The following is a 24,775-nucleotide window of genomic DNA, read 5'->3' on the forward strand; positions in this document are numbered from 1 at the left end:
TTTGTGAAGTCTAGAATTTTTTTTAATCTTGGAATATCATTAATCGTAAATACTTAATCGGTAATGAAGGTCGAGTCACAAGCGCAGACAGACACGCTTTAAAGAGCGAAAATGGTGTACGATGCTAGGCAAGTGCTTAATCGGCAGTCGTCGCGATGAATTCGCGGGCGTTGTATCGTGTCCGAGTGTTCGACGTTGCACGACGAATAAACAATGCTTCAGCGGAGCAAATTGCAATCGACAAATCTCGTAAAAACATTTCGGACTTTCTTGCAACTTATCTTCAGTTTTACACGATTGTCAGTTTTTAGTGAACGGTAGAAAGTCAAACTGTAAGTGTTGACAGATTTATACGCTTATCATCGGTCAGTGAATTTTCCTCAAAAAGACAAAAGATATCTGTAGCAATTGTAAATATAATTCCGGACAAAATTGAGTGAACAGATAGTGAAAATGGTCACAAATAGGATTTCGTTGAAATAATACTATTATCATATATTGAAGTTTTATATATTATATTTCGATCGAGTATACTTTTCTATATAGTCGGAAAATTAGATGATCTCTTACAGTACAATGGGTACAATGTTTTCAATCATAACCTTTTAAATTTTTCACTGTATTGTGTAATAAATATTTTTTATAAATATTTTCTACCACAGTTTTGTATATATTATACTTTTGAACTATCGCACGATAACTTAGTTTTTTGCAACAATCTGAAATAATCAAATGACAAACTTGATATTGAAATTTAATTGTTCTTCCTTGTACGTCTAAACTTCAACTAAATAGATTTTTTTGTAACTCTTGCGTGCGAGCAATAACGTGAGAATAAGTTTATTTGCATTTCTCGCTGGAGAAATCGAACATTCACTTATTTGTGTCTCTGGACAATTTGAAAAATTTTTCATTAAGTACGATTTGTATGTTCAAAAGTGGAAATATTAATTTCACTTCTTCACTCGATACATATCAAACTTGAGTCTATAGCAGTACTATTTCGATTTCATTTCATTTATAACCATTTTCGCTTGCTGTTCGGTAAAAAACAATTTTCAATGAACACTAAAAGTTGTGCATAGTTTCGTATCACGTCGAATGCATCGGAACTCGGTTTGTTTACATACGATAAAGAAAGTGATATGCGAAGATGTTGATGGCTATACAACCCCGTTAGATTTCGTTTCTCTTGATGAACTTCAAACATCTCAAAGCCTGTAATCGAACGGATTATTTCTGTCACCGATACATTCATTCGATGAGCAGCAGTTGATAAAAATGTAAGCTGTAAACGTTAATGTATAATTTACTAATGGTGTTTCTATATTGTTGATCACGGTAGAATGAAATTAAGTATAGAGGGTGTTTGAATGTAAAACTGTGAATATGATTGATGTAAGAATGCAAAAGTGAAAGGTGTCATCATTTCTTGATAAGGAATGGAATGCTTGAAGTGGATTTTGAATATGTATCGAAGTAACCTGTTATGTTAATATTAGTGATGGTCCAAGGACATCCAGTCTTAAGGAGCGTTGATATTGACCTCCATTTTTTTCAAAAACAAAACCTGCAACGTCAACCTATTAATAATGAACAATTGCTTACTTAATTTATTCAGTCTTTTTTTTTTGCTACTATTTACCAAAAGAATCAGTAAAGAATTAGTGTTATGTAGCCATCTATCTAAAAACTATGAAACATAAGAAAAACAATTAAATTCTACACGGCGACACAGTTTCAGTCATTACGACAAAAATGATTTTTTTGAACATTTCATGTTAAATTTTATAAGTTTATTTCAATATATTTGAATAAATGGATGTTAATACTAACTGTAATATTCTTTACAGATATATTATTAATAAATATAGTATTCTATAATAATTTTTTCTTAGTCAGCCCATCTTGCCCCACATTCATTTACGTATATTAGCTCGTTTATCTAAATGGTTGATGGATCAGTCAACTGTCTGAACGATCTGTTTGATTAGACGTCCCGGAAACAAGAGCATCACGATGGAAGGATACAACAATGACGCAAGTGTCGATTCTACAATGAGAATAATAGACGAAGAATGCACGATTCAGTTGAGAGACCATCAAAACTTTCTTAATGCAGATATACGACCCGTTACTAAGATGCACGTTGCGTTCGATGATCTTTCATACTCGGTCTGTCGCAGGAAAGGTACGTTGACTGTGCATTCCGTTACCGTGTACAGTGAAAGTACAGTTTAAGGTTAATTGTGTTACATACGGTGACCCAACATATATTCTGTTGACTTCATGAAATAACGGTAGAAATAATTTCTTTCCTTTCAAATATTTCAAGATGAATGTAGTTTCTTTAAGCAAAGTACTATGTATTTTATTGATATTTCGTTCGCTTTCTGTAAACATATACTCTTTATTATCATTATCAGTATACTTTAATTTAAAAGCATTTTTAATCGACGTTCGCTTACATTATCGTTTTTAATATTGTTCTAGTAATCTTATTACATTTTATGACCACTTTTATTCTTCATCATCAGTTTACGAAAATTTCAGATTGTTAACAACGAACATTCTTGCTCCACGATTGCGGGTAAAGTGCGAATGAAAGATCGACTTGTGTAATCAGAAACTAATATTGACTGGGTGATGCAAAAGACGAAGTTGATTAAAACTCAGACTAAGGTCAAAGTTGGTTTACATAAGTTTTTGAATTAAAAGTATAACGATATGAATGCGATTGTCGATACATTCGAAAGAACAAAACTCTCTTGCGATTGCTACCGTAATAAAATACAAATTGTTAATATTATCATTTGAATAAAAATTACCTAAAACAAAGACCCGAAAAAAAAACATTTCTTAAATTCATTTATCACTTTCGTACTGCTGATCTATATAAACGAAAGAAAAATTAACCGATGGAATGCGTGTTCTCCATAAAGAGTAATTCATCGAAAACTAGGGCAACATGTGCTTAAAATGATCATAACCTTTAAACTTTGAAGAGAATGTACCGAATAATTAGTAAGAGCGCATTCTTTCGTAGAAAAACCGAGGAAAATACTGGAAAATGTAACCGGATGTTTCCGACCGGGACGATTGACCACAATTATCGGTCCATCCGGTGCTGGGAAAACCACATTGCTTCGTATCATATCTACTCTGAAATCGATCAACGTCGAAGGCTCGATCACTATCAACAATAGACGATGGGACAGTGGCGCCTTCCAAAAACAAACATGTTTTTTACCGCAAGAGTTCGCGCTTTTACCGTTACTTACCACCAGAGAAACGTTGTACATTGCAGTGCGATTGAAAGTTCGTGTTCGAGAACCGCGTGCTTTCAATTTAATAGTAAGTGCATGTATAAAATTCTAACAGCAATTCGCGCGAAGTAATTTTTATCGGCACATTTTTTTTTGCTTATAATCTAAAGAAGTTATCAGTACACTTGGCAGAAGAAATTAATAAAAAATTAATAAACAAATTTTTTTTTGAACGAATATGATTCCATTCCATATAATCGGGGAGTCCCATACTTTAAGTAACGTTTGAGAGCAATAGTGGTGATACATAAACGAATTACTATAAATACATGTATATTTATGATTCAACAGGTAACGGAAAGAGCCGAGAATTTGGGCCTAACAAACTGCCTGGACACGATGGTAGAGAATTTGAGCGGCGGAGAGCGAAAAAGGCTAGCGATTGGCATAGAAATGGTTACGAGACCGGGCGTTTTGCTGCTCGATGAACCAACCAGCGGACTTGACAGTACTTCCTCGAATCAGGTCTCGTAAAGTAATCAATTGGAAATTAATTTACCAATTGTTTTGTAATATATAGTATTAACAAGATACCTATTCCAAAGTAATTGACATGCTTATATAATTTTACAAGCACAAAACTTACGAGATTGTACATTGTTTTTGAACAGGTAATCAATCTGTTGCATAAAATGACGAGAACTGGTTGCACGATCGCGTGCGCGGTTCACCAACCCAGCAGTCGTATGATATCGCAATTCGATGACTTGTTGGTACTCCATAATGGGAAGTCATACTACTGCGGTACCTGGGACGATATTTTAAGTACCTTAAACACCGCGGGCTACGCGTGCCCACAATTTTATAATATAGCTGAATTCGGTAACTATGTACAATATGTTAACGTCTAAACGAAAACTGTTAGACGTACAAGTTGATCGTTGATTTTCTCGCAGTTTTGGAAGTGGTAACGGCAGAGAGGGGTGGAGATTTGAACAATTTCTATATAATTAGCCGTGACAAGTATCTGAAATGGAAGACGCACGTTCAATGTACAGGTATCGGTCATTTTCATTTGAATTTTCAAGAATTTGTAACATCCTAATTATGTTATTCACACATTGTAAATTGGAGCTTTAGGTAGAGATGAATTTAAAACACATACTTATTGTTCTCTGTTGTAGAAACGGATTCAACAATTAAAACAAAAGTAGACAATATCGCGAGTAAGTCGAAGTCATTGTCCATGTGGCAAGAAGAAAAGATTCTACTATCAAGAGGATTGATCTGTATTAAAAGAGACAATGTTAGTGGTTACAGGCAGTGTGCAGCGCGGTTGAAAATTTATACTTAAACAACGTCGCGCTTTGTTTCCGTTTTGCATTTCATTTCTATATGAGATATTTTTTGTTTGCTTTTAGACATTGACGAAACTCAGATTCGCAGCTCATGTGATAGTAGCTTTTCTACTAGGTTTAGTGTTTTACAATTCAGGAACCGATGCGAGTAGAGTTAACAGCAATGTAGCTTGCATATTTTTTGTTTTGTTATTTCTATATTTTGCAAGTTCCATGCCAGCCGTGTTGCTGTGTAAGTCAAGAATTGATCAAATTATAATATTTGTAAAATTGAGAATGTAAAAATGCAACTCGACTGACAAAGAAGATTTTCGTAAAATCAAATTACACTTGCTATGTTCTGTTTACAGTTCCCATTGAAGCAGCAGTGTTCCTGCGAGAGTATTTAAATAATTGGTACCGTTTAAGATCGTATTATTCTGCTAAAATTATGTCAGATTTAATATTACAAGTAAGTACAACGTGGAATGTTTGTTCATGTACACTTTTTATATTATCAATTCAGTTGTATAATTATCGCGTACTTATTTATAGATCCTTTCTCCTTCGATCTTCATTGTTATCGCATATTACATGACTGGCCAGCCTATTGAATGCAACAGATTTTTTTGTACTTGGTTAATTTGCGTTTTAACAACGATCCTGGGACAATCATCGGGAATGCTTGTCGGCGTTGCATTCAACACACACGTAATACATTATCTGAATTGCATGCAGAGTATTGACTATCGTAGATTAATGTATTCTCGCAGCAGTCATTGAAATGAAAACGTTTAATAGCATGACACATCACATATATATAGCAATCGAGTATTTTGATATCGGATAAAAAATATTGTATACCAATTGAATTCGAATCGTTGTAACTTTATGCAACTGTGAAGTATATTCTATGACTACAAATTTCAATGGAAATCAATTTTGTAAGTCATTCTTCTCGGTGAATTTAAATCAGTAGGCATTGTAGAAATGCAGAAGGTATACAAGAGGATAAAGTTTTTTGTAATCGCGTCGAAATCAACTGGCCATTCAAGGTTACTGAAGAGTTATCCCACCATATCATTTGGCTATTTCATTAGTAGGCTCTTTGGGTTGATATGGCGTAAAAGTAGGAGTCGTGTTTCACATGATTCACATACGGAAAAGTGGCCTTGTGTGGCCAATTGACCAAATTGTAATAACAACGATTTTTGTCATTTTAGTTGGGAGTATTTTTGATTCCGGCGCTCAACATGCCAATGATCTTATTTGCCGGATTTTTCTTGAAGTTTAGGGAAGTGACGTTTTACCTTCAACCTTTATGTTTTGTTAGTTTCTTCAAGTATGTCTATTATTTTTTCTATAAAATAAACAAATTAAATTCTTAAAAAATAAATATATAGAAATCAATATTGAAACATGAAATATCTAAATATCAGCTGTCAAATAGAATAGAAAAATTTATAGTGATTTTAAGTAAAATGTAAATAGTTTTGTGCATAAAAATGTTACATATTATATATACTTTTGCAGATATGCATTCGAAGGAATTCTGTTGGCAATTTACGATGATAACAGAGAAAGATTACCGTGTTCTGCTGTCTATTGTCATTTACGCTCTCCGAATAGGATTTTGCAAGAAATGGATATACCAACAGGCTCATATCATATGACTGTAATAGCGTTAATCAGTTGGATATTCTGTTTGCAACTGTTGACATATCTAGTACTTAAAGGGAAAGCGTATACAGCTAAAAGATAAAATACTTCTAATTTTTAAATAATTGTTTCTGTACTGTAATTGTATCTGTTGCATTCTGTACTGTATTCTGTAAGACAGATCCATTAAAACAATTTTAATAAATCGACTTCCATACAAAATATTCGAAAATTATTGACTAATTTTGTATTACAAAGATTTGTCAATATATATTTTTCTACGCATACACAGTAACAATAGTATAATTACTACTAATTTAAATTGTTAACTACAAAACATTCTATAGGCATCAACGTAGAAGAACCTTACTTTATGTTCAAAAAACGATGTATATCTTGTATGTCTTTTGAGAGCTAATAGGAGAAACATTTACATATGTTTCTGCGCAATTTATTTCATTTTACATGAAAAATCATGAATAATAAAAAAATGTATTTTTTATACCTTCATTCATACGACAGTGTATAGAATTTTATAAAAATATATTAATAAACATCTACGTGTGACTTTACTTTTGAACTCAATGAGTTCATAGTTTATATAAAATTTTATAAAATGTCTTCCACGTCAATTATAATTGCAACAAATTTATATTCCTACATCCAACAATTGAGAAAATTTGTCAGTTGTTACAATTGAGCAGTCCATTTCGCATTTCTTCAATCGTATAAATGTTGCGACAATATGCGCATCGTAACTATCGTAGGAATTGATAAGAATATATCTAAACGTGATATGTTGTTTGATGAAAGAAGTTGGTTCATTTATTCATTGTTAAAGACAAATCTAGTTTATTAAAAATTTAATATCTAAGTTCTACCTATAATGAAGTGTTTACGCAACGAATCTTTGGATGATAACAACTTCCTTCCTCAATTAAAATGTGTATTTACAGTATTGACGAATTGCAATAGCCATTCAGACTCCTATCTAATATTACAATCTAAAAAAATTAAATAGAAAATCGCAACTAGTGAACTGTATTTCTGGTCCCATCAGTATAAAAATGTTAACAAAATAATCGTATAAAAATACCTCACATATGTGATTAAAAATTGTACGCATGAATGGAAGAAATGGAAAAATTCGGCGTCAACTGTACATTAGAAGCTATATAAAAAAATAAGTTTAAATAAATTTAAGACCCTGTAATTACACATAAAAGTATATGCACGATGCGTGCAGCTGGGATGTAATCATTTTCCCACGCTGTTTTTAACTTTATGATATGTAAAAAAAAGCATGTGTGCTCTGTTAATTGACTTCCGTTGAGCAATTTTTAAATATCACGTTTACCTTCCGACAATTTCGGAATAATATCTTAAATTATATCTAATTTATAAATTTATAGTGAATTTTCATTCATTAATGTTTTAAATAAAAAAATCCAGGATTCCAAAATTTATTGATCTATTGTTACTGAAAGAACAAAATAACAGTTATCTTAAAACTGACCTGCACTGATATTAAAAAGAAATTAATATTCTTTCTTTTACTTTGATTCCTGGATTTTTGTTAGTCTTTCTAAGGATCACACCACTTGTGCCTAAGTGTGGTACTTCAGCCTCTATTGAAGGCCGAATTTGATATTCGCGTTTATACTTTATAGTAGGCATACTCGCAAATGCGTGAATAGATAAATACGTTACCGCGCCCTCCTTGTTGTATTTTTAAACGACGAAAACCATCACTTATCAACATGACGATAAGAATGGAGATACTTAAATGCTCGTGATAAACACGTTAAATTTGATCGGTGAATCCTTTTGATTGATTTATCGCACGGATACGATCTTCCATTTCAGAAGTAGATAAGCTGCACACCGCGTTAAGATAAGTATCATAACAAGCGCTACAATATCATTCCAGAATTGTTCAGCGTCCATAGCAATATCAGAGAGGAATTTTGTTGTATATCTGTAATGACAGTACAAGTTGTTCTTCTCTTTACAAGGTAAAACTGCTCGATTGGACCCGTATATGGCACTAATGAACCTGCGGATTTATTGACATTATTCACAATTATTCTATATTTAGGTGTAGTATAATACTAACGATAAAAATACCAATTTTGTATCACTTTGAAATGAAAATTATAATAACATTTTAAACATTAAAAACTAAATAATAATGTAAAAAAGATTACCCTTCCAGGCCATATCGTAAAAAACTAATGTATGTACCCCATTTTAGATAAATCGGTATATCGCGTAATGATACGCCGAATCCAGCAAACATCATCAATGGCACTGACAATGTTGGACCAATAAACGTTCCATTCTAAAATTTGTCAAAGCACATATTCGATATACAGTTACACGCATCTTTCATAAATATATTCTTAATATTCGTACAACTGCAAGTTTTACAAATATTATTATAAGGCAAAAATATACGTACAACTATATTAAATACTGCTCCGATCATGAGACCAGTTCCTTGACTTATGAAAGCTACCAGCAAGCTAATCGCAAAAAACATTAAAAACCGTGTCATTTCTAATGGCTGGGACGTTATCAAGTATACTATTATGGTGAATATTAGACAGCAGAATATTGTAATCGGCAAGTCGACCAACGTCAAGGCTGTGTAGAACGCCTTCAAGCTGTACCATCTGTTGAAGTGCTCTTTCAGTAGGATATTCATTTGCATAGGAACTGAAAAAATGAGTGCATATCAGCAGATTATAATGCGGTAAAAACTAATGACATTGAAATATTATAGAATTAAAAACTTAGTGGATCAATTCAAAATTAGGAGTTAAATGAAAGGATTGCAGCTAATATTATTATAAAAGATTTTTTTATTTACAAGTAACTACTGTAAGCATCATCGTGGTCATCATGTGGTGTATGAGAATAGAAAAGAGAAGATTATAATTGTCCAGAACTCTGGCACCATCCATACCAGTTTCAAGGAAAACTGAACCTAACATAAAACCGACAGATATGTTGACCAGGATTCGCAAGTGAGTTAAAGTCTGCAACAAGAAAAACTTAGTGAGAACCCATAACATTGTACAATTTAATCCTATGTAATGTAACGGTACATGCGAGTAAATATCAGAAGGGGTGATATAGTAAATTACACTGGCAAGATCGAGCATTATAGTATCATTTAAACGGTCGAGGTAATACAAATAATAATAAAGTGTGCAGCCTACTGTGTCTCTTCCGCACATTAGAAAACCCCTCGCCATCAAAACTCTGATTTGATGTATCAAAGACGTCGCTTGTAGGCTACTCTTACCATCCACGTCCATGTTCTTCTTAAGAGGATGCAATGCTTCAGAATTAAAAATAAAGTAGCGTCAATTCTATACTCTGTGCACTTTTAAATTACAATATTTTTGATCAACGTAATTCGCTGTGATCCGTTACAATATAGTTACGAGCACATACCTCTCAAATCTTTTGCGTCTACCAGAGCATCGGAATTTTCAAACCACTGCAAACTCTTACCGTTCTGCGAACCAGATATTAACAACGATATTTTGTCTTCGCCATATTCGCCGCAGGCCAACTCGATCACTGTAAAACAAACAAAAACAATGCTTAAAATATAAAACAGAACGAGACAGTATATTTAAAGATAATTAATACATACCATAATCGGCTGGATTATGATACATAGGACACGGTAGTTTCATATTCTTCAAGTAAGGAATCAATTGGCTGGTTGCACCATGATACAAGCACTCCCCTTTCGTTAATACGTATGCCTAACGCGTAAACAGAAAGTAGCGAACTTGGAAAATTATGTTATTAAAATGTATCTTGATGATCTACATGTCTGTTTCTTGATCAATAATCGTTTTCAATTGTAAACGTATTTGAAATACAAATAAAATACAAAAAAAAAACAGCGAGGAATACAAATACTAAAAGATTTATAATTCAGCAGAAGCAAAAAGACAAGTTATGCAAATCTGGTATCTTCGACGAAGGACACGTTTCTGTGTAGATCTTATTTTTACCAGATCAAAAAACTGGAAGAGGGACGCGCTGGGCTGATGAATCGTGCAAACGATCGTTCTTCCTTGTCGTGCCAATAGCTTCAGCAGGTTCACAACGTGCATGCAAGACGAGCTGTCCAAACCTCTGAAACCATAATTACCACCATAAATACTTTATGCAGTGGTAGAAGTGAAACGGAGGAAGAAGAATACATTTCACAAGTGTTACTATATTAACACCAAACTGTATTCCAGCACCGACAGGATACTTTTCATACAAAGTAGAATAACTCGGTGAAAACAAAATCGTATACCAACTTTTAACGATATGAAATTTTTCTATTTTTTGAGAAAACCATCTTTACTTTTTCAATCGCTTCCTGGTGTAAGAGGTTTTTCAAGAGAATTCAACTTACAGCTATGAAATTAGAGGATTCGACCTTTAAAATGACCACAGGAAGATTATCGTACGACTATTTTTCAAGAAATTACAGCAGTTCAAAAATTAATAGTGTTTCGATTAAATGTTCAGAAACTTTCCACGGTAGTATATGTATGTATACTTATTAACGTGCAAGGTCGCTTAAGAATGTGTGAACTCTCGTGGGTTTTCTCGCGAGGACGTGACCTCCTTCTAAATAAAGAAAAAAGAAACAGGTAATAAACCTCCATTTACTCTAACGTTAAATGCTATGGGATTGTTACGATATACCAGTGACTCTCAAGATTATAAGACATGCGCTATTTAATACAATATGTAAAGGTATTTTCTTATAAAACGATTATTTTTCTTCTTTCCTTCGAGTGTGTTTAGAGAGCTTCGCCTTTGTTAACGGCCCTGATCAAAATCATCCTAATCTAGGATATTTTCCTTCTCGGTAATTGCACTTACGTCGTTGGTTCGTCCAGGAACATAACGGTCGGATTGTTAACCAACTCCAAAGCGATGGACAGCCTCTTTTTCTGACCTCCGCTCAATCTTCCCGCTCGTGTATTCATGTGCTCGAACAGACCCAAAGTGGTGAGAATCTCCTCGATCTAAAACATTCGTGTATAAATTCCCGAAAAAAAAAAAAACTTTGGAGATAAGTTCACCAAAGCTATCAATATTCCAGAAAATACGCAATCGTTTTCCATGAAAAAGAATTTTCTAGTCCACGCTTAAAAAATATTCTTCCTATTGCACATGGTCTGTTGATAGAACGTGAGGTAGAAATGAGCAAGATCGTCCACGGACAAGTACACAGTATTGTTTGTAATATTGGGATCAAATTCAACATCTAAGTACTTGGTTGCGAATCGATCAATTCAATGTTTACGATTCATCTCGTTCGTAGAAGTGATTCGTTGACCCCCCACGATTTAAATTCGGATCACGACCTTCTTTTATAAAATGTTCGTGAATCTTGCTCTACCATAACGGTTGACTTCTGACCGAATTTGGTTTCTTTGCAATTGAGTAATTAAACACGTACAATATTATAAAAGCGTTATTGTTTCAACAACTTTATCTTATCGATTTTTTAAAATGCAAATAATTTACACACCGCGATTGATGTACGATGTAACTGAAAATATTGACAATCGAGCCGAACAACAAGGCGTTACTCACTATCGTTTCCTTCTCGTACTGCGGAATCTTCGTCGGAAGCTTGAGGTCAGCGGCCACTCTCATGTTCTCAATGACCGTCAACAGTGGCTCCAAGCGATCATCCTGCGTAATGTACGCGCTGCATCTGCGACGATCGTAACGCACAGAAGCGATCAAAGATATGAACTGCATACACAAAATTTAATGAAAAGTCGTTACATAAATTCTAATTGCGTTGATTATTTACGTTAGTTAATCGCGTTCGTTCTTTACCGTCACTTTATGCTTTGACTTGTTAACAAACGTAAAGTATGGTTTTGAAGTGAATGGGTTTTTGACTGCCGTAAAATTCGATAGAAAATGATATTGGCGCTAGTGCAATATGCAAGCTTCTCTGATACTTCTTCTTGTTGAAATGCAAAGATTGATCTATACCCGTTTAAAAACGTTGTGAAAAATACTTTTCTGCTACCAAGGGAAACCAAAAGCACCCTAATAATCTTTTAAGTAATAAATAAACTATGTAGATACATTTCTTTGCGTCAAAGGAAGCATATTACGCGTGGCCTAAGATAAATTTCTTGTACCGACACAATATAACAATTTAGTGGCAGTGAAACTTCCTTAAAAACTTTCAAGAAATGAAGCTCACTTTCGAAAGGAATTCATTTGTCGACTTCGCCCATTGATGTAGACGTTACCATTAACGCCTGTCATCCTATAACCCGACAGAACGTCTAGCAAGGTTGACTTCCCTGCACCGGATGGTCCCATCAATGCGATCAACTGTTTCGCTGGAAGTCTTCCACTAATTCCGTGCAATATCTCTTTCTGACCTGTAAAACCGCCACCCCGTTACGATCGATTCGAAATAATTGCGTTGCGACCTCTCGGTTACACGGCCGCTAATACGTAGCGGAAGAAAGCAGAATTCTAAACAGTTTTGTCGTATTAGATACGCGTCGGTAGGTTTACACGTAATTCCGTCGGTAAAGAAGTTTCTTCTATTGTCGGAACACGTTGATGGTCTCCCACTTTATACAACGAATCTGAAAGCGTGACCAGATTTACGCGAGTTTCAGTTCAACTGCATTTATCTCCGAATAACCTACTTCGCGGTTAATCAACTCTAATATTGTGCTTTCAAATTCCGGAAGTTGAGATAATTTGTTGTTGTATCGAGTGAAAAACTAACACAATTTTCAAACGCGAATTCAATTTAAAATATAATCGGATAAAATTAAGTATAACCTGTTTAAGAGATTTACCGGAGAAGTTTTAAACTCCCCTCTCTTCCCATAATTCCTAACACGCTTTCACTTAAATATATGTCCTCCATGAATGGTGAGAAGCTTGAACTTGGTCGGGTCAAACCGAGTTTGATATAAAAAGTTCAGAGAATACCGTTAGCTTCCAACTACCGAGAATCATGGCAGCCTCTGAACGGTACACTGAATCATTAAAGCCTTTTAACGGCACGGACTTCGTTAATTGTTATACATCATGTTTATCGTTATTATTAAATCTAGTTATTAAATGAACTCTTTCACTTGGAAAATACAAAAAGTGTTTATTTTTAAACGAGCAACAAATTTCCTCACAAATGCTCAAAACATATTACAATAAGAATAAAATAGGAAATGTGAAAATTTCATTTTTTCATGAATTACAATCATATTGTAAATCAAGGCTGAGAAACTTCCACGAGGAGTTACAAGAATTCTATGTGCAATCCGCTGATTTTTCCACCAATAGACACATCACGTTGCATGCATTTGTCTTTCTGCTTTTACCGCCTTTCATTCTATCATTCAATGACGTTAAAACCATAAACAAACTATCGAAGACCATGCCCCGCCCTCTCAGTTTAATAGGCACAGAGGGGACAGTTCTGCTACGTCCGAGCGAAATAAGAAAGTAGCAGGAGTCACATTGGCTGGCACAAATCACCAGTTCCCCATCCCTGTTGTAAGGTAATTTAGACGAACATGAGTTCTTTCCGTTGGCTATTAATCGTCGACTGGCCACGAGAATGACCTGCAGTACGAAATCTCAAGTGGATATCGAAATTAGCGGATAATTTTTCGAATAAACATCTCACACCATTTATTGAAAGCGCACGTCGCGCTGATCGTGCATGCAAAGGATGGGAGTATCAGGGATCCGAAAAACAAAATGAGGCAAAGTATCAATGGTTCGTCTGTCTTGTGCTATTATACCTCGTGCACTTTCAGTCCCTCTGGCCAGTTCACATTTCATTTTGCTCTTGCATTCGCAGAACACAAGTAAAATAGAAATGGTGAGAAGAGCAGTCAGCTCAAATTCAGCTTTCATCGCGAGGATACTAGAGATAGTACTGATGTTGGTCGATATACCGTTAAAAAAATAATCTTTCGTGCTAAATCGAATATATTAGATTAAATGGGTTTATATCTTTTCAAATCTCAAATAGCTTTCGCTGAATATCCGAACAAAAGAAAAAAATTAATAACGATATTAAATACCTACTAATTTAACAAAAACCGAGCAATAGGAAATTTTGGATTACAAATCCATCAAGAAATATCGATGGCTTTGATACATCGTTATCATACCTATGTATAACATTTAAAACCGATACAGAATTTATGCTTGCGTTAGATCTCGTCAAAGGAGTACACACGATTCTCGAACATCTAACAGGTGGAAGGAAAGGGCCGTGAATTCGAGCGTGACGTTTCATCGTTTTGAGTAGACTGACCTTTTCTGCAGCCAAGCGACACCGTATAGGTGATGTTCTCGAATATGATATCGACGGTGTCCACTGCCTTGGTTTCCATAAAACGGACCGTCGCGCTGTCGATTTGTTTATCCTCCGTCGTATCCTTAATCAGCTGCTTTTCCGTGGCGTAGATCGGTGAACCGATTGTGTTCATTTCCTGGCCGTTGCTTGCCTCGTGCATCAATACTTCCATGGTAGTGTGTGCTCTTTGTACAAGCTTCTCGAGTGCCAGGAGGGGTATTAACGCTCGAACGCTCACAGATTAATTTAACATAGGCAAACCAGTACTGCAGAACTGCAACAAGTGGGAACAAAAATGACATCGTTAAAGGAGATCTTGTGTGCAATTGTAAACGTGTCTGTCACCCCGTGTAGAAATGTCATTCTACCATTACGAATGCGCGAAATATGCCATAAGGAGGGATATTGTGCGCATCACGTGTCTAGAATGGACCACCTTCTTTGTGGACACGTTCGCAAGCTTCTGCAGTGCTGTTATGATGTTTCTATATCGCGCGTATCGTCTTGAATCCTTAATCGTTTCACTGTTGAGTTGATCAGTAGTAGAAAAAACATCTGTACTGAATTAGTTTTACAATTTGTTCAATACTAATGATACTTACACAATATAAATAAAAATTAGAGAATGAGAAGGGAGCAGTAAAATGAATAGAAAATATTTAAAGGATTTTTAATCTGATTTAACTGAAACCACAACGAAAACTGTACAGCGTTATCAACGCTCTAGTCAATTGACGCGTTTCGAAACACACCGAGAATCGTGATCAATATTTTACATTTCCTCTCACCATCGAAAGCAATAAAAACAAGTTTTCATTTTTATATATCAACGGATTAAAGTTTAATGTCTCATTTTCTAAAGCGCCTAAAAACACATTCACTATTGATATCGGAAGTTGTTATCGTTAGGGTCTCAAACCAGGAAATCACGTATTTATGATCGACAATGTCAACGTCTATCGTTAACGACTGTTCTGACCTTAAATTACACCGACTAGTCGATGACGAGCCAGTAAGGGCAACTCGATCAGAGCAAAAGTTCGGTGTCGATCTGTAATTAGATTAGATTAAACGAACTCACGATTAAGAAATACAAAGATTTACTGGACATGGAACATTTTGCTCGCATTTCATCGAATCACGTGCGCAAGAATTACGACATATGAGCAAATAGAGGAGAACTAACAGGAACATGTTGGCCGCTCCCCTGATTACCATAACTGGATATTTGATTGTAATGTCAACAGTAATGAAGATACCGAGAAAAGCATATCCGTTACCGTTACTACTTCTTCGTAAACCATGATTAGACATAAACGCGAAATCTTAATAGTTTGTATCTTTGAAAATTTAACTTTCATTTCATTCTATATATTCTTATATGTTCAGTTACACATTTTATATCTTTTTTTTATTGTTTACAGATTATTATTTTATTCATTATTCATTTTGTTTCTAAATTGCAATTCATTGTATCACCCTATCAACACATTGGAGACATTAAAAATTGTCACTTTAACTATTGGCCAAGAGTTGAACTACACAGTTTGTTGTAACATTTTAAATTTGACTCATTGTACTACAAATACGAGTACATGGATTTTACCAAGGATTAAATGAAATATACAAATTACATGCACACGGACTTTGCCACCAGTTTGATGAAATGTACAAATATTCGCACATGGATTCTAAATGTATTGACTTCATTTAAGCAGAATCGTGAATCACATTTCACGATTGTACCTATACTGTACGGTTGACTGAAAGCTCTTAAGGAATCTCATACCAGAGTACTGTAAAAGAGATTACTGTAAAATTTTGCATTGGAATTGAAAGAAAAAAAATTCTAGTAACTTGATTTAAAAAGAACAAATGTCGCTTCGATAAACGTTAACATGTATATCGGCGTTCCTCGAACGATTTTTATCACATCCATTTTTTTTTTTTTTTTTCATATACTGTTCCATCGATTATAAATAACTTTTACCTAGATCGTTCTCCTCGTGCTTCACATCAAAGCGGAAAACAATGCGCGTGGGGTAGCGTTAAGAGGACATCAACGACATTGAAACGGTTGATCGTTGAGCACACTTCCTCAAAGAGAACAAAGTGGCCTATCTCTGCGCCGATAACCATAATCTTGTTTGTGGAATTAAACAGCGATCATTGTTTCAGAAAGCAGCTGAATTCTAGTAATGTCCATCTGTATGATTTGACATTCCGACATAGATATTTTCGAAACCAAAAATTGGTCGTAAGAAAGGGTATCGTCAAAAATATGGCTGACACAAAGTGGGGAAGTAGGATCAGGGAATGAAGTGGGGGTAATTGCGCGCGATTATACCATTAACGCTTCATTTATTTCGCAATTATAAATGCAAACGATAAAATAACTAATTACAAACGACCATAGAATAAAACCAACTCATAATCACTTATGATTCGTTGTTGCCGTTTTCGTTTGGAAGTCAATAGTTACAATTCACAAAGAGCCTGGTCGAAGTACAGCAACGAATCTTATCGCGAGCAGTGAATCAACAATGAAAGTCCAACAAAGATCATCGAAGATCCGACTTTGTGTTGTTTTAAGAGGAATAGTAATAAATTCAAGTTCAAACTCATCAATAGTTTGATGAAAAATCTATTCTGGATTTCTAAAAATCTATTGGAAGTATAAAAAAAAATTGAGAAATAATGTTAATATTTATGTTAAATTGATAAATAATTTAACATTTTCAAGTATCTTGTTTCATGAAAATTTACAATGGTATTATGATTCCGCGATTAAAAATTATATTTCACCTATTCCGTGGACGTTACTTTAAAAACCGTATCGTTCGTTTCTAAGTGTGCTCGAACCCGATTACGATTTAAAGGAATCGATTTCACAGTTCTCATCCATGTCATGGACAACAAGTTGTCCATTGTACGACCATGAAAATATAATTACGGCAAAGAAAACTACACACGTAAAAAAAATACTTCGAACACGATAAATTTAACGACGATTACAGTTTTACAGTTTTACAGTTTTATAATATATGCGTCGATAATTAGCAACGTAGGCCAACCTTTAAAGGTTAGATCAATCATTTTTTAGGTTATATCGCAAAAACTGAGCGTTTCAATTAAATCGAGTAACAATTCATGAATAGATTTAATATTGTTAACAAACATTTCTAAGGCAAAGGTATGTCATTGGAATGAAAGTGTAAACAATATAATAGTCGACATAATTACAATGTACCTAAAAGTGCACAGAAATATGCAAGCAATTAGTTTTTTAATACAAATTTCTCTTCTTGATGGAAATTCGAATCGCGAATTTCTTTTTTCTTTTTACGAGAATATGTCGACGGTACTTTAACGATATCTACCCGTTTTCTACAAAGATTTCCAGAACATCACACATGTGGTATTATTGTATTTTCGCTCGAGTTCATTGGAACGTATACGAAGTTAAACGACAAGGGGAGTTTCAAAAGTGACGCAGAAGTACTGTTATAATAAATCTTTGTGATTCATGGCCCGAAAACAGAAGTACCACAGAAAATCTTACGATCGTAGATAGCGTTATCCGTCATATGCGAATCGAAAGCGATTGTAGCATTCTATTCGTATACTGACTTAAATAACCTTTTCAAATGTCAACATTAATTCACGACATATAGCGCAATATACAAAAAACCAAATAATTTTTCTACTCGATTCAAGACTTTATGAATCTCTAAATGTTAAACTTTCGAAATAAAATCTTTAATAATGTATAAGATAAAATATCACGTGTACGTTTAAAGGAGCTGATTAAAGAATACGTTAGATTTATATAATGTGTGTATACAGATTTTGCAGCGAGATTCGATGGATTCAATGCAAATAGTTTTTAATAAAGTGACTTTTATATATTTGTGATATATTTTTCGGAGAAACTGATACCTAAGTTTAAGGTTCGAAATTCTTTATCGAGCTTACTCACCGAGTTGTTACATACACTCGCTGATATTTAGTATATTAGTCACCGGGTAGTATATACATACATAGATATTTCTTGAGCCACTTGAATCGACTTTTGTCCCATGTGTTAGTACGCACTTCGTCTGATAAATCATTATACTTCATATATTTATGTAAACAAACCGTAATTAATTAAAATCATATTTTTTAAATACGCTGTATGTCAAACAATTATACTTTACGAGCTTCGTGCAGTTATGATAATCCAAGACTGGCGAGATCATTTGGAACTGTTTATGTAATTACTTCAAATCGTAATATGCAATAGTTTTGCACGTGTTAGAAACAATTATTTGAATTTTAATTAAAAGTAACTGTGTAAATTTTGAAAGATTTTGCAACATCAGAAGAATATATGAAAAGAAATGTACGTATGAGGAGAAGCACTAGCATAATTAACATTAAAGTATTAGTAGTGAAGCAAGAACATCAGAATACGTACAAATGGCGCAATAATACTGTTTTCATAAGCAACATGCTACGCTAATCACTTTGACTTCAATGATGTGATGTTTTCGAAGATAAAAAGAGAATTGTTAATTGCCAATCCAAGGCTTATTATGTCTCATTTTAAAACTTGGCAACAAAGATTAACTGATTTAAATTTACTTATCCTTGGTTTTTGCAGGTGGTACATCGTACACTCAAAACTTCGGCCAAATGTTTTTTCAATAGTTTTCAGACTTAGAATCTCGTATCGCTAAGAATTCGAAAGTTTTCAACTTTGAAAATGACTTAAAACATTTTTCTGTTATTTTTACAAATACATACAAATCTGAAAGACGAAAGAACAGAAAAAAGAAAAATATAATAAACCTTTTGCTTTTAAATGAATTGCTACGATGTAAAAACATCAGTGTTACATGTATTGCAATGAAATTTTATTCTGGAAGTTATGATTTGCATTCATCTCGCGCGACTTTCTAACGTTACTGACACGATCGTAATATATTATCAGCTTGAAAAAAAAAATAATTGTAATTTTATGTAAATCATTTCTGCAAATTATGAAAATATATGGTTGGATTCCTATTAGAACAGAAAATAGCAAAAAATAATTAGAAGATACGTAACCTCAATGAGTCAGTTAATCTCATGCAGAATCTTATCAGGCAAGGTGATTGAATTGCAAGTTAATCATGTTAGAAACATGCATTAACTTTTTTTAATTAAATTATCAATAACTAGATAAGTATCAAAATCTACAAGAAGAAATGATCTTAGATCATTTTTCGACATTTAAATCACTTTGTGTTAACTTTGTGTTAACAGCTGCCGTATAAGTATATACATGTATGTATATATCTGGTACATACGTATTATATGTAAGTATTATATACTTACTAAGTTGACGGAGGCAATATAGAGAAGAGCTGCTGTGTGCTCAGAGTCGGTTCAACAGGAATAATTTCCATTGCACGATTGAATGATTTTTAAAGCACGATAATTAACGAACACTACGTCATTCGTGCAAATAATGTTTATTTTATTACCAGGGATGATTACTATATTATTATCACTTTACGATCGAGCAAATTTTTATAGATTCATTAATAGCAATGGATTGTTTCAATAATATATTTAAAATATTTTATTAACTTATAAATATCATTCGGAATATAATCTTTCTAACTTCATTTCTACAACACTAATTTCACACTAAATAGTAGTTGCATGAAAGAAAGAGAAGAGAAAACTGAATATTTTGCTTGGTCGATATTTGAACCTGTGGGTGGTCTACCAATTGAGCTGTACAGATTATCGACAGATTTTTCCTTCTTAATTCTAACGTTCAACACAATAGCTAGCTGTCTACAGCGATAGAGAACTGAAGCAATAAAAATAGATTAGTGAACGATTATCATCTCGATTATCATTAAAAATACGACGATTATCATTAGGTTACCGAAAAAGTATATTTGTACAAATTAGTGATGTATCGTGCTAGTTTCAGAGGTGTGTTAAATTTGTTATCAAGATATTTCCATCGAGACAATAAATAACTAACCAAATAATGTACGTCGGTACATGTAGGTTAAAAGTGTAATGAAAATAGTTGGATTATTTCTTGAAATGCTCTTACAGAGGCGTGTTATTCTCATGAACAATAGCCTTTATTGCGAGGTACATATATTCAGTATTACCAAACACCGTTTGGTAAAAAGGGGAAGTACATCAACAATTGAGCATTTTTTACACCATTAGTTACTTTAGTAATAGAGATACGCTTTCTTATGTAAGCGTCCGTAAATGTGACGTGCAGCACGTTCCTCGAATAACCTTTGCTAGACAAGTCTTTCAATATTTTACGATAAATGATTGCCAGTATTCAGACATCTGTTACATTTGTTATTAGATAGTTACTCCATCAACAATATGTGAGTTATGCGTAATAAAGTACGTAAATTGCGAACGTTATAAATCAAAATCGACACTAGCAAATAAACATAAACATCAAAACAGGAAGATATTATCAAATGATCGTGAAAAAATATATTTGAATAAACATTTCAAGGTATTCGCAAAAAACGAAAGTAGTATTCATTGCCTTTGTATTAATTTGTATGCAGGAAGAGCAAACTTCACTTTTTAGTCTGATTCGAGCAGCCGCGTCATTAACGCAGACACTAATCAATGATGACAATAATTATAAATATATTTTTTATAACAAAAAAAAGAAGAAATTGAAACATTATTCTTGCAAACAACTATTTTCTTTACTAACTCGAGTAAATTATATTTTAAGGAACAGAAACAAACCGATTATTGAATTAAATAAGTGACACAAATCAATACTTTCAACTCCCTCGAAATGTTCATATCTACTTTACTTTATTACCTTAAAATTTTTCAATAAAATTGAAAAAGTAAATGTACTTATTTACATTGGTTTCTTGATAGATTATCATTATTTTGACATCAATCTGATGTGCCCGATCAGATGAACTTGTTCATCGGAAACAAAGAGCAGTTAACGAGTAACGAACGGCGTGGCTGTTACATCAAATGTTCTTCACTTGGCATAAATAAATTCCTTCATTTAATTAAAAAATCATTATTCGGGAAATTAAAAACAAAGAGCTAAAGATAAAAAAACGAGAACACAAAAACTGGCCAATTCGGTGGAATTCCAGACGCAAAACGCCTATTACCAAAGAATATAATTAAATCGTTGGCAACAATTGATTAAATAATCTCATCGGGTTACTTTAGTTCAAAAAACGATACTATCGAGCAAGAAGTATTTAATTTCCTACTTTATCTTGTGTATTCTTATAAATAGTGTCAATGATGATAGTTTCGTAATTACGATCGAGCAGGGTACGCGTTCCAACAGGATTGTTCAATATCTATTTAGATTATATCCCTTTTAAATACTATTTTGATAACGAAATTATTAATAACGCATATACACACGCGCAAAGTTCAATCGGTCGTTTCACGCGAATTCACTGGAATCTTGATCGATGTTCTCAAACTGATCCTGTGCTCGATATATAATGCCCGCCTCCTTTTCTGATTGTATTACTTTTCGAGAAAGATATCAAAACGAACGAAAGTATGTCACACGAAGAATAAAGGTATCTGTTTATTTCTAAAATTTCTAAGAAGTATGTTCATTTCTAAACAACATTATTGTACGTTCACCATTTAAAAAAAAAAGAAAAAAAAAGACATAACCTAAAACTACCTGTACAGTAAAAAGTCTAACCAGACGTATGAATCACGTAACATCAATGTGTTACAAGAAACGACTTAAATTTTAGAAAACGGTTCAACTGTTATCAATAATATTTTGAATTTATACTACCACGAATAGAGTTCCATTTGCTTGAAATTCTAAACGATTGCGTCATCTCATTGCGACTTCCTGAAAATATATTAGAAAATAGGACATTATCACGTATGTATAAAAATGAACTCAAAACTCTTCGTACATTATTTCGAACATGTAAAAAATGTTTCGAATTACGTACATGGAAAATTATTCGAAATTTGAAGTTCCGGACAATTTTAAATAATTTAAACGTCCTAATGAATATTCTAAACCTTATGTCGTAGAAAGTTAAAATTATGAAATAACTTTTCACTTTCATATTACACTTATTATTTACTATATCTTTCGGTACTTCGGTATCATTGTATATGTCTGTCTATTCGAAATTTGAAAAACCAGTAACTTATATAAAATCGTTAATACAGAGGATTATTTCTACAATTAAATATTTGTAAGAGAGAAAACTGAATATCTCTGGTTGTGTAAGGTTGTTCATCCTATAATTTTGCAGTGAAAGCAATTCGCAAATTTATACTGCACGCGATCGTACAGACTCATCTGCTGTGAAGTAAAAGTTTCCTACGGATTCGAATGCTCATTTAACGTTTAATCTCTACGATAATTAGGTTAACTGTGAAATTGTTTCCGAAAATCGAATAACCTAAATCGTAACAATTCTACAAACCATAATAGATGATAACAAATAAATGTAAATAAGATCCGAACTTACGGATCGTTCGATATAACGAACGGTTATAGTGGTTTCTTTTTCGTTTTATTTATACGTATGTATTTTGTAAAATATTCAAGTGTAGTTCTATTGTTTCCATCGCTCAACACTTTTGAAGATTGTGTTATGTTGTGTTGTGCACATGCGGAATAATTTCAGATCGAAGGAGAACGTTGTATAATAAAAACTATTATTATGTTATTTAAATGAATGTAATCAAAAAAGTTTTATTTCTATTTTTTTAACGGAATCCATATGATTTTGTTTATTTAATTTAGAAAAAGATTAGTCTGTGATATGATCTAATCTAAAAAAAAAGCCTGCGTTCGTGAAACACAAAGAATTTGGTCTACGGATTTCTGCTCTCTGTCTTTCAAACACAGTAGAAATCTGTTTTATTTCTTTTTTATAAAACTATGTAACGAAACCTGGGAAAAAATTGTTGTGTATAATATTTGTCCTTGTAGCAAACATTGTCGTTTTTTGTTGCTTATTAAGCGCGCACGGTGACGATACCTCGCTATCGTAGATTCAGATTCAAGTACAACCGGAACGCAGCAAACAAAATTTTTACTATTCATCACCTTTAATCGTTGTTTGATTAGAAATGAACTCAAGAAAATATCGTTTCGTAAATGTTACAATATAGTCAACGATAGTTTGCCTATTATTTTTTAGAACCGTTATTATGTATTTTTACTAATAGTAAGATTACTTATTGTTGGCCATTTTTTTTCAAAAAAATCGAATGAATACTGATACTATTTGATGCTTACATATTTAATACTGTTTAACGCTAAATTATCATTTACGGGTTAATATTGATGGTATTGATTCGATATCATTTCCATCACTAGTCATTCCCACCCCACGCTAAAAAAGACAGTTTATTGTAATACTATATACAATCGAAAATAAACTTGTTTTCGTATTAAGGACGCTTATTACAAAGATATCGATTAAATAAAAGTGACCCGTTGTGTCGTTCTACTTTTTTGTAAATAATGTCACAATGTTTGAAGTTTGAATGTGTCACGCTTACCTCGACACGAAGCACGACAAAATATTTATATTTATCTCGTTTCATTGCATTTGTTTATGTTTTGAGCCTCTCTTCGCGATGATCGAAGCAAAAATACCACTTGAAACGCACGACTGTTATACCAAAAATACACGCGACAAAAGTTAGCGAATATTTTTACTCAGCAGAAGTTTTGTACGATAATGCGCTCTTACCGCGACAACGAGGGTGTTGAAGAAACAGCAGATCTTACTATTACAAAAGCACAGACAAAAGTACCGCGGACATGACCGCTTATGTATATGAAAACTCAGAATGATGCTGTAGAGCGCGTTGTATGCACGAGAAGCGAACCGCTGGCTACCGCCGATCGAACACTGCACTCGAACACGCGTGTTCTCCCTTTTCTGCCTCCCTCTATCATACCTTCATTCCCCTCACTACTCGCTCGCCGATCGAGAACATCTCGTCCCCACCTTTTTTTATTTCACGCCGACGACTCTCGCATTCGATACTTTTGTAAAATATCGACGATTCTCTCGAAAGTATTGTTCAGTGTATGTACGCAGTAGTTTCCT

At 33.6% G+C, this 24,775-nt stretch overlaps 2 protein-coding genes across 11 annotated transcripts; one reads left to right on the forward strand and one right to left on the reverse strand.

The window, feature by feature from the left end:
- The first annotated feature begins 134 nt into the window (after window positions 1-134).
- On the forward strand, window positions 135-6,560 carry LOC143147891 (ATP-binding cassette sub-family G member 4). 8 transcript variants are annotated; one of them, XM_076313591.1, is made up of 13 exons: window positions 135-410; window positions 1,076-1,283; window positions 1,995-2,191; window positions 3,047-3,354; window positions 3,618-3,791; window positions 3,938-4,148; window positions 4,223-4,324; window positions 4,451-4,572; window positions 4,688-4,856; window positions 4,975-5,075; window positions 5,159-5,314; window positions 5,827-5,945; window positions 6,137-6,560. In XM_076313591.1, exons 3-13 carry the CDS (start codon window positions 2,020-2,022, stop codon window positions 6,363-6,365), a joined length of 1,863 nt encoding a protein of 620 aa, XP_076169706.1. In that variant the 5' UTR covers window positions 135-410; window positions 1,076-1,283; window positions 1,995-2,019; the 3' UTR covers window positions 6,366-6,560. The 8 variants fall into 8 exon arrangements, with proteins under 8 accessions (XP_076169706.1, XP_076169707.1, XP_076169709.1 ...); XM_076313592.1 differs by having other exon boundaries at window positions 135-365; XM_076313594.1 differs by having other exon boundaries at window positions 135-365; window positions 1,086-1,283.
- On the reverse strand, window positions 5,093-24,580 carry LOC143147890 (ATP-binding cassette sub-family G member 4). 3 transcript variants are annotated; one of them, XM_076313588.1, is made up of 14 exons: window positions 24,413-24,580; window positions 24,219-24,331; window positions 14,610-14,925; window positions 12,522-12,705; window positions 11,891-12,014; window positions 11,171-11,316; window positions 10,300-10,423; window positions 9,930-10,044; window positions 9,725-9,853; window positions 9,487-9,608; window positions 9,135-9,303; window positions 8,724-8,980; window positions 8,470-8,603; window positions 5,093-8,318 (listed from the first exon to the last, which is right to left on the reverse strand). In XM_076313588.1, the coding sequence occupies exons 3-14, from the start codon at window positions 14,821-14,823 to the stop codon at window positions 8,099-8,101; spliced, it is 1,938 nt and encodes a 645-aa protein (XP_076169703.1). In that variant the 5' UTR covers window positions 14,824-14,925; window positions 24,219-24,331; window positions 24,413-24,580; the 3' UTR covers window positions 5,093-8,098. The 3 variants fall into 3 exon arrangements, with proteins under 3 accessions (XP_076169703.1, XP_076169704.1, XP_076169702.1); XM_076313589.1 differs by lacking the exon at window positions 24,219-24,331 and having other exon boundaries at window positions 8,507-8,603; XM_076313587.1 differs by lacking the exon at window positions 24,219-24,331.
- Between the last annotated feature and the right edge of the window lie 195 nt (window positions 24,581-24,775).

Source organism: Ptiloglossa arizonensis, chromosome 6, assembly GCF_051014685.1.
Source record: "Ptiloglossa arizonensis isolate GNS036 chromosome 6, iyPtiAriz1_principal, whole genome shotgun sequence".
NCBI lineage: Eukaryota > Metazoa > Arthropoda > Insecta > Hymenoptera > Colletidae > Ptiloglossa > Ptiloglossa arizonensis.